General features: G+C 37.8%; 1 protein-coding gene across 1 annotated transcript in view; it reads left to right on the forward strand.

Annotated features, from left to right (window-relative positions):
- FNIP2 (folliculin interacting protein 2) overlaps positions 1–10,421 on the forward strand; it is a 32,859-nt gene extending 22,438 nt beyond the window's left edge. The window contains exons 14-18 of the mRNA XM_009477828.1: positions 1,605–2,925; positions 3,717–3,873; positions 5,038–5,238; positions 8,965–9,080; positions 10,343–10,421. Of these exons, the coding sequence (XP_009476103.1) occupies positions 1,605–2,925; positions 3,717–3,873; positions 5,038–5,238; positions 8,965–9,080; positions 10,343–10,421 (1,874 nt within the window). The remainder of the gene's footprint in view (positions 1–1,604; positions 2,926–3,716; positions 3,874–5,037; positions 5,239–8,964; positions 9,081–10,342) is intronic.
- Positions 10,422–11,080: the final 659 nt, after the last annotated feature.

Raw genomic sequence — 11,080 nt, forward strand, 5'->3', positions numbered from 1 at the left:
TGCTCACTGCAGGGGGGTTGGGCTAGATGACCTCTAAAGGTCCCTTCCAACCCAAAGCATTCTGTGATTCTGACAGGGGAGACTGTGAGTGAGAGCAGTGGAATTACTGTCTCATTGACCCTTGTTTTGCAGGACGGAGTCAGGAGCCTTATTTCTTTCATGTTCTGTATGGCAAAGAGGAGGCTGGGCATAAATGTGTTTGGTTTTGGGGTTGTTTGGGGGTTTTTGTGCTGTTTTAGTCCCCTCCTGTTGAGGCTAGAGGTCCTCTTGCCCTTGGTAAAAAACTTCCTGAAACTCTGATTATAACTTTCATTTAGTGTTGCTTCTTGAGGTCTAGTACAAAATCCTGGTGGCAAATTCAGTCCAGAACATTTGAGCAGCCCTGAGCAAGGACTTAGCACCTGAAACAATCTGGTAGATTAACAGGTAGCTGATAAAGCCTCAAGCCAGAGAAGCCTGCTTTCAAGGTGAACACTTATGGTGGCTAAAGAAAATTGAGCTTTTGGTGATTGTGTCCCATCTGCTGGTGATATCAGCCACAGTTTGGTTAGGCAAAGACAATTTAGTGGGTGTTCTGTAATGGGTGTCAAGTGAAGACAACTGGGTTAACTCAACCTGGTAATAGACATTTCTTGAGTTAGCCCATCTTTGCCTGATAGAGCATGTGAATGTTCCCTTATTGGCTATCTGTGTTTACTTCTCCCAGAACTTTGGAGCAGAAACCCTGCAGCTGATAGAGGATTATAGGCAGCTGGAAGATAGTTACCACTTTTCCAAACAAATGTTGAAAGTAGGATATGTATGACCTTAGTTCTGTTAAAAAAAAGCAGTTCTTCAGGATAAGTAAGCTAGCAAATAAGCAGTTCTTGGGGGGGACTTGGATTACGTTGTAGTACCTACCCTTCATATTACAGCTGTATTTTAAGTAGGGAATATATTTTCTAGTTCTCTGCCACTCCCTGCCAAAGACAAATGCTCATGTTAGTGAGGTTGACTCCAAGTACATAGAAGTGCATGTGCCTTGCCCGATAAAGTAGTTACATGCCTCTTTTTTTTTATTTACTGCACTAATATTGAATCCTTTTTTGCTTTTTTGATATCTTAGTCCTGAAAAATATAATTTAGATTTTATCTGTATGAAAATTCCTGTGTTGAACAGAAAAAGTGACTGCAATAAAACAGAATAACTTTGTGAAAGAAAATGAGTAGGAAAGTAGAAAATAGTATAGGTAGCTTCAGAGTTTAGCTGGATCTATATTCCCCTTCACTTGCTGTTGTGTCAGTTTCCAAGTGATAATATCTTGTAAGCATCATGTAAATAAAAACCTAAGTGGTTTTGAACAGAAAGAAACTGAGTAATAGTGGTTAATCCTTTACAAAAATACCAAAACTCTTCTGGACACAAGCCAGATATAAGAAGTGCTAGGGAACTTCTTTTGTTATCCTTTGTTTTAAACTCTTATGAACTTCCCGTGAAAGAAATTAGTTGTCTGATTTGTGTCTGTAGTAAATGCTTCAAATGTTTCAAAATGTGTTGAATTTAAATGGTATAGCTTATATTACAACAAAAGGTAAGCATGTGAAATTTTTGTTTTCCTGTATAGGTGATCTGTATGGTGCCATAGGCTCTCCAGTTAGATTGACTCGAACTGTTATTGTTGGAAAACGCAAGGAGCTGGTGCAGCGCTTGCTCTATGTTCTAACTTACTTCATTCGGTGCTCTGAGCTGCAGGAAAATCAGATGACATGGAGTGAGAAGGCTGGGGAAGGCGAGCAAGTGCTAAATGGAAGCAAGATCACAACTGCACTAGAAAAGGGAGAGGTAGAGGAGTCTGATTATGTGATTGTCACTGTTAAAAATGAACCTGCTCTTGTGCCTCCCATCCTACCTCCAAAGAATGATGGAAGTAAGAACAATAGTATTGCAGAGTGGGTACACGACCCAGAAACCACTCATGCTGTCCCAGCCTCTTCAAAGGAAAAGAGAGAAGCAATAGGAAAGGCCAGTCAGAACTCTGAAGCATCTGTTGACTCTCTAACTAGCAGTTTCCCTAAAGGAGCAGCTGATGGTAGGAAAAGAACCGTCACTGATATGGGAATTGTATCCTACCACTTTGAAGAGCCATCTAAATTGGAGGATTTAATGGATATAAAGAAGAACAAGAACCAGAATGAAAGAAAAGTGGAAAAGCAATTGTCTAGTAGGTCATCTGCCTTACCTTGTCCTGAAAGGTCTGGCCACAGGAGTTCACACTTAGAAAAAGTGACCTTTCAGATTGGAAGTTCTGCGTCACCAGAGTCAGACTTAGAAACTCACAGAAGTCAAATGGAAGAAAATCTGAAGGCATTCAGAAAAAATCTAGAGGTGACACATTGTGCCTCAAGTTCCACAAATCTGACTGTGGATGCTTCCCAGAATCAAAAAGAAAGCTGTGAAGCTGCATTTATACCCTTCAGTAAACATAATGTTTGTTATGCACAAATCCCACCTTATGAAGGGAAGGAGAGTATACTTAATAACCAACATAGGGAAAGTAAAGGAACTGAAATGAATTTAGTGAACACAGTATCTAGTGAACCATTTTTGCCCACAGATAACATAGACACTGTAAAATTGCCAAGCTTGAAAGAAACTAGAACTTTATGCTCTGGCAATCTGGAGAACTATTCCCCTGGCTGTGTAGAATTAAGTTCTGCTGTCAAACAAGATTCCCCTAAAGTAGGTGCTAAAGATGTCCCCTATGGGGATGCTGGAAGGAAAATCCCCTTCAGAGTTGAAGGGGACATTCCAAGGAACGAGAGTTCAGACAGTGCTCTCGGAGCCAGTGATGAAGAAGGTGATTGTTGCATCCCTGATGAAGTGCATCATGATAATGTCAGCAAAAGACCTGAAGAGTTTGCAGAAGTGGAACTTCCTTTACCAAGGTAAAAAAGCTTAAATTAATTTAGAACTAAATGGAGTCAAAAGCTGTTGCTATTTTAGAGATGTTCAGGGTTTCAAGTCTGAAATCCTCTGAGATCTTGACTAAGTTCCTTGCAAACAAATCCATAACAGACACCGTTGATGTGGTTAGGATTCTTGTAAACAGACTTGGCAAAAAGAAAACCAAGACTGAGCAGATTTAGGTGTTGAAGTTTTCTGACAAAGGTGGTCTTCAAATGTCTAATAAAAAGTGACCAAACTTTTTTTATATAAACTGCCTGAAACATTTGATGTAGACATGTATGTAGACAGAACATCTGAGGACAAGCAAAATGTCAGCTTTGCTTAAACTGATAACTGTTTAGATTTGACATATTTGACAAAGACATATTTGAAATAAATAGGGCATCCTATTTGAAAACTTTCTAGCTTTACAGGTGCACATGGAGCTTGCTGAGGTAACGTAGGTAGCTAGAAGGTGTTTGCTGCTTGGGCTGAGTTTGAGAAAATGAAAATTTAGCAAACCTATTAGCTGCAGAACAGGGAGCTCATACATACCACAAGCTCTAATACATTTAAATTTGCCTTTTCATAAATTTGAAGGGATCAAAACATTGTTATAAAATCCTTGTTTCAAAGAGCACCAGCAACTGGTTTACTGTAGTTTGAGTACAATTGTTGATTAATATTTGCAGTAGAAGCAGGGGTGATAAACCAAACATAGCATCCATTTAAAATCTGAATGCAGTCTGTCAAGCAAGAATCTTACCTGCTTTGTATTTCTGTATTTCAGGTCAAATACAATCAGCAGTCAATGTGTGAAAAATTTTGGAAGATCACTTCTAGGTGGTTACTGTCATACGTATATACCTGATCTAGTGCTACATGGAATAAATAATGATGAAAAACTCAAGCAGTGTCTACTAGCAGACCTACTTCATGCAATGCATGTGAGTTAAAGTACTGTTCTGAGTCATAGTAGGAGTTGCGATATTACTGAGATCTACAGAAGCAGGTCCTTCGAATAGGTCCTGTTTCTTTCTACTTCCCTGTTCTTAACAGCCATACCTGAGATGTCTGTCTTGAAAGATGTAAGCCCTTAATTAATTGTGTGCCAAGCCTGTTTACACAAGAATCATGTGTGCTTTCCTTTATGCTCTAAGTCTTCTCTTCAAAGATAAACACAAGGAAAATTGTTTGCAACTTCAAGTTACAAACAAGGGAAAAAAACCTCAAACTGCTTCTCTTCAGTCACAATAGCAGACAGTTATCTATTTTTCATAAAAATGATATGCAAGTTGAAATATCTTATTTTGCCACTTAGTGGCATGGTTGCAAGGGAGGTGAAGTCTTGTGGAGGTCTATTATACTGGATTGTAGCAGAAATGACTGACTACAGAAAGTATTTGTCTGTAGGTAAGAACTTTGCCATGTTCCTACTCTACTTCAGGTACTCCTAAATTATAGAATTAATTCTATAACTAACCTTTCACTAAAGTAACTTGTGACCTTAGTATGCAATTTTAAATGTTTATCTAGTAATTGTCAACAGCTTCTCTCTATAGCAATTAAGAATCATCCTGCTGGAATGAGTTCATGTACTATCCGAAACAGTGATTCATGTGTATGTAACTATTTTAAACAACACCAGATTGGTCTAATACGATACTCTCTCTTCATACATACCCTGCCTTGATTGTGCATAATGAAATCCCTCACATATCTCTGAAACATTAAATATACTTTTGCCATCACTGGATCAGTATAATTATTACTCTTTTTATTTTGGAAGAAAATTATCTTTTCGGGGAAGGTGGTGGAATACTTAAAGAAAACAATATTGGGTAGTGATTTTGAAGCACTAATTAAACAAAATTAAATGCCTTGATCAAATTGGCGCTAAGACTTAACTGACCCAGTGTTGCTGAATGTAAACTCTGTCACTCTGTCCTTGCCATTTTTGAGATGCATTTGGTTTCCTATTGGACAAAAACATTTCATTGGATCACTTTTTTATTCCCTGCCTCAGTGTGAATAAAAGTAGAACCTCAAGCTAAGTTGTGGAAATGTCTATGAAAGTGTCACATAACCTTTGTATTTTGTATCTGTTGCAGCATCCAGTGCTAGATGAGCCCATAGCAGAAGCTGTCTGTATTATTGCAGACACAGATAAATGGAACGTACAAGTAGCTACAAGCCAGAGAAAGGTGATGGACAATATGAAGTTGGGCAAGGATGTTTTGGTTTCGAGTCAAGTATCCAGTTTATTGCAGTCTATTTTACAGCTTTACAAACTCAACGTCCCAGCTGACTTTGTAAGTATTTCTTTACTGAAGACTGAAGCTAATTAAAATTGCTTAGCTTAGACAGCAAATGCAGAGTTTTGTACACTGTGGTGCTAAACCAGTGAACTAATGCTTGAAATAATGCAGAGTTGGTACAACATATTTAAAAGAATGCATGCTACAGTCCAGTAACAGATACTGTTTTATCTGTAATTTACATCTAATAGGTCAGATTACAGTTAACTAATCCAAAATACATATGCCAAAACTGAAGTGTTTTAGGCAGTTTTAGCATGGTCCTTACGTGTTTATGATTAGGGCTCTTAAATTTGGCTTTTGGGGTTTTTTTTTTTTGTTTGTATAACTTCCACACTTCTCTATGTTGTTGAAGCTTCTATCTACCTAAGGATGTTTCTGGCATACAACTTTCTATTCTTGGGCTTTCTATCCAACCCCATACAGTGGATGCCTCTTCTCTCTCCTTCCTAAATAATTGTGCCTCTGTGTGTTTACTTGACCCTTCTGTTTTAGGCATATTTCAGCCAGCCCTGTCAGCAAGTGCTGTCTCAGATAGCCTTGATGATGTCTGCATAGGATTGCTGGGAGGAGACTGGAACCTGAAAACCCCTAGGGGTGGGTGGGTTGCAGCAGAGGATGTTACTTGGCCATATTGCATACTCCCTATCCCACAGCATCCTTTCCTGTCCTCATTAGTAGTGGAGTTCGTCAGAGCAAATCAGTAATGCTGGTTTTGCTGATTACAACAAAGTTACTTATAAGTCTGACGGTGGTAATTATAATACAGTTTTTACTGCATGATTGTAGATGAGGAAAGATGAGGGAATCTTCTTCAATAGTCACCCCTTTTTCAATAAACTGATTTGTCCTTCAGCAGATAGCCTTGAGAAGCTTTGTAGGAAGCCTGTGTAATGACTGTGCTAGCAGATGAAAGAAGAAGATAGAGCTAAACACCAACAGCTGTAAATAGTATTAGCTGGCACTGTTTTGGATAAAATTAGTGGTATTGATTATGCTAAGTTCTTGAAGTCAAGTGCTAGGCACAATATGTGGGTGCATTGTCAATGTTGTCTCTGGATTCTTCTGGGCATTGAAAAATACGCAACTTTGGTTAAAATTATATCCTAACACTGCACAGTAACACCTTAAATTCTGGCATTTCTAAACTGAATAGTTGATTCTGCAACTGAAGTGTTCTTTCCAATACTGCCTTGGGGTTTGTGTATGCGATTTCTGGATGTTTTGTGTGGTGTGGGGGGTTTGGAGGTGGAATGGTTTTTGGGGTTTTTTCTTTCCTTTTTCTTACAAAAAGGAACAGTGAAGAGACAGTGCTAGTAGTTTGTAAATTTTCTGTAATCCATGTTAGAGAGACTTTGATCCTATTGGTGGATTTTACAGCTCTTTGCTAAAACAGAAACATGGGTACATGGAAGTCAAGTGTTCCACTAAACTCTAGGGGGAGAAGTGTGACTTTATTGTAGCTATTCTATTGATTTAAATCTTGACAAAAACATATGTACTAATATCGATCATAGTGATTCTTTTGATTTAAATTTTGACAAAAACATATGTACTGATATTGATAAGAGGTGACCATAATGCATTATGTTTGAAGTTTCCTTTATGAGTGTACATTTTTTTACATGCAGTTACTGTTCAGATGGATAAGCTTTTTGGTTTTTTGTGGTACAACAAAAAACAAAACCCAGCTTGAGACTGGATGAAAGGCAAGTGGTGATATCCTTGTGGCACTTCAGACTAGTAACCATACTGCAGAGAGCTTTGCAGTATGCCAGGGTGAGAGGGAAGTGATGATTGCAACTGCTGCATGTCAGCAATATGTCAAAAGTTTCACCTGCACCTTTAAACTAATTTGAAGCTACTTTTCTAATTTTAGAAGTGACTTGACATTTATTTTTTTTTCATTTAGTCAATGACAAAAGCTACAGAGGAAGCTAACATAAAAAACCCAAACTTCTGTACCTCACTTCACGTGGACATTTTGAACAAAATGGATTCATGTACTGAGTTTATGAGGAAAAATCTTTTGATTCTTTGCTGGCATTCAGGAGGAGCAGATACTCTCATGTAAAGAATCTCTCTTCTAGCATAATGTGGGATTTTCCTTACTTGCTCCCTCACAACTTAAAAAAAGGTCCATAAACTTTTAGTACGAGTACTGGAATTGAAATTGAACTGCTACTTTGTGAATCAGCTGCATGCTCCCCTGCACCAATGAAGTGCTCATAGTTACTTGTAATGGAAAAGATAAGAATGTTTCCCTTTTGGCTAGAATCAGAAGTGTTATGATTATAATGACTTGAGTGAAAACTTGCTTGAAGCAAATAGATCAAACTACTCTCAAAAAGCTTTTGCCTTTCCTCCACTGGTGGCAGTTATTTTATTCTACTACTATGTAGCATGTTTTTTTAAAATGCCTCTATCTTCCATGATTAAGATCTGATGTAAGCTCAGAGAATCATTAAAAATCTTGCTCCAGACCATCAGAAAAATACATGGTAGGCTACCTACAAGCATCAGTCTTTTTTTTCTCATAACTTTTTAATTAGCAAAACTGGTTTCACAGGATCTCGTTTCTAATACTTATGGTTTTCATTCAACTTGAAAAGCACATTGGATGATGGCCTGAAGCTATTTGCTGCTACTGTTTCTGATTGCTGTCTACACCTGCTGGATGATTATTACATTTGATAATGTGAGGTTCTGCATGCGCTTCCTGCTTTCATCTCCTGGAGTTGGGAGAGCTGAACTAATTAAATTTTTTTGAAGTGGTCATCCCTGTGGAAAGAAGGGATATATCAAATTGAGTGTACTTTTTGTCCTAGAACAAAATACCTGATAAGACATCCTACCTACTCACCTTGTGAAGACATCCTACCTACTGACCTTGTCTTACCAAAAAAACCCCCTCTCCCTCTTTGAAGCTAAGGTTCATCTGCTCTCCTGCAGTTGGTGTATGAGAAATTACCACGCATCATATGACTGTATTTAAAAATAATGTGCATTTCTATCATGCTGCTGCTGAAAGAAAAGGGGAGTGATTAAATTGGTATTTCAAGTTGAACTATTACCTTTTGGGAAACAGCATCAGATGTTTAAGCAATTTTAAACTAGAAGTACCTAGGACTAATAAAAACAAATGCCTAAAAAGTATTTGTAACCTACCTTCTCTAGTAAAGCAGTGAGCAAAAGAGCTATAATTTTATGACAAGATAAGATAATTGTGTCTTCCACTTCTTGAGTCTTAGTTTTTTGCATGACAGATCCCTAAAGCTAAAGAGTGCTAATTTTAGAAACTGTTGTCTAGGCTGAGTCTTTCAGAAAAAATAGTGCTGACTTATAACAAAGACACTTTGTCCGAGTATTCTGGTTTGATTCTTAGAAAGATGTCTTGAGTGTCTTTGAATCTGGTTAAAACTATTTAAGTCAGCAGAAACACTATGGTTGACTTGAGTGGGAAATGGATGTGCAGTTTGTGCAACAAACTTGCTGCCCAAGGAAGCTGGAATGTCCCAATTCTTTGAGGGGGTAGTATAACTTTTTCATGTTGCTGGCACAGCTGTAACAAAACCAATTGCCTCTTCTGGATTTTGGAGTGGAGATGTAGTTTGAAAGATGTTCTAGCTAAGATAGAAGCTAAAATGATATGCTTACATTTCTGTAAAATGTGCATGTGATTGCTAAAGCCATTCTGAGGTTTTTGGTCTGTGTTTACAGTGCATAATGCATCTTGAGGATAGACTACAAGAAATGTATCTCAAAAGCAAAATGCTTTCAGAATATCTGCGAGGACATACCAGAGTGCATGTAAAAGAACTAGGAATTGTATTGGGGTGAGTATTGCAGATATCAGTCTTAACCAATGGCAAAACTTGGGGCAGTTATTTTCCTTTTTAGTTTCTGAATATTGGCATCTTGTTCCCACGGGGACTTGCTTCTTACTTCATATTTAGCACTCTCCTCTTTCATGTGCCTAATAAAGTGTAAAAATGGGTTCTACTGAGCTATCTGGAAATTGGGAGGAGACACGGTTCAACAACAAGAACAAACCACTTGGCATTCTTAAATCTTCACAATGAAGAAAGTTTGGATTTTGGTCATTAGGAGGTTATGCACACATTCATACACACTCTTTCTGTCTTGATCCTCCTTAATAAAAACTCATCCCAACAAATACTTGAGAATCTTTGGAAGGTTAGGTGGTGCAGTTGTATCTTGAGGGAAGAGGGGTTCTCAAAAAGCAGATGTAGGAAAATAGACAGGTGTCCTGTTTGGCAACTGTCTTCTAATAATAGTGCTTGATTGGCACACAACCTTTAGGGATGCACCTGCTGACAGCAGAAGAGGGGGAAGGGGGAAGAAGTGAGTACATGTTCCCAAGAAGATGGTTTTTAGCACTGTAGGTAAAACTTAATTTATCTTTATCCAGACTGTTCAAGATTTCATGCTGAGAAATGTAGCTGTAAACAGTGAAACCCTGAAATAAGCACTTTTCTCACTGTGTGTATATGAGTATAAATATATATATACACACACATACATTCTGGCTTCTGAGCAGCTTTACATTGGAAATGGTTGGAAACTGAGCATTGCATTTGAGAGACATTGCTGGTACTGTTACTGCATAATAACTAATAATTCCAGCTTTTGGTCATTTTTGGTAAGAAAGTGCTCCTGTATGGGGAACAGTTATATTCAAAACATGAAATGCACAGTCTTCCATAAGCTGATGTTTAGTACTTTCTTAAACTGGGCTTATTGGTGCCTACTGACTGGCAAGACTACAAGCTAAGTCTTACGGTTTAGCAAATAAATAAAAGTTTTTATTTAAAACAGAAAAGATTATATACCACAAAGAGTAATGCTGCTATCTTTTGACTTAAATGGTAGCCTAATTCTTGGTTTTAAATATTATTACCTACCTTTACTGGTATGTTATGAGTAATGGCAATAAATAATAATTAAACAATGAACTGGGTTATAGGAACACACTTCCAGTTTCTTTAAAGTGGATGAAAAATATCCTCTTGTGTTTCTCTTTTTGTCAAGGTGACTGTATATTTTAAAGTCTGTCTTTTTTTTTTTTAATTTCTAGGATTGAATCCAATGACTTGCCTTTGTTGGCTGCTATAGCAAGTACTCATTCCCCGTATGTTGCTCAAATACTCTTATAAATTCAAATCTCAGGATAGTCATTCCCTTAAAGTAAAATAAAGAAAATGGGAATGTTGAATGAAGAACAGAGGTGCCAAACACTGGTAAAGAGGAACACTGAGGAAAGCAGGTGATGACTGTACATTCTACCACCTTCTGATTCTGATTTCAGCCGGATGTTTTATCAGAGGACTTCAGTTTACATAATGTAAAAGGCATTCAGGTTTTTCTTACAATCGCACTTCTGACTTAAATCAAGAAAGTGACTACATCCTTGCATTTTATTTTTATTCAAAGGACAAAAGTTAACACTATGTGGCAGACCAGGAGCTGCCATCCAAAACGCTGCTCAAAACCATGAAGTAACTGTTAAAAGAACAAGTGGGTTAGAGTGGATTTCTTAATACTATGCTTGTGTGTGTGGTGTGGTGTATGTTTCTTTGCTGAGGAGGAGGAGCTGTAAACTATGTATATAGCATTTCTATACACAAGTGTATTAGATGGGACATGATCTTCTCACAGAGCATAAGCATGATTTTGTATATTGGAACTGACCAGCTCAGAACAAGGAACCTGGATTCAGCAGCCGAATGTTATGTGGGAATGGAGGTGTGCATGAGGTGATGTGACTTTTCCCTTAAAGGACAAGAGGTTAAGAAAGCTGTGGCTGCTTCTGTTT

This window comes from Pelecanus crispus, chromosome 4 (genome assembly GCF_030463565.1).
Source record: "Pelecanus crispus isolate bPelCri1 chromosome 4, bPelCri1.pri, whole genome shotgun sequence".
In the NCBI taxonomy this organism is placed as follows: domain Eukaryota; kingdom Metazoa; phylum Chordata; class Aves; order Pelecaniformes; family Pelecanidae; genus Pelecanus; species Pelecanus crispus.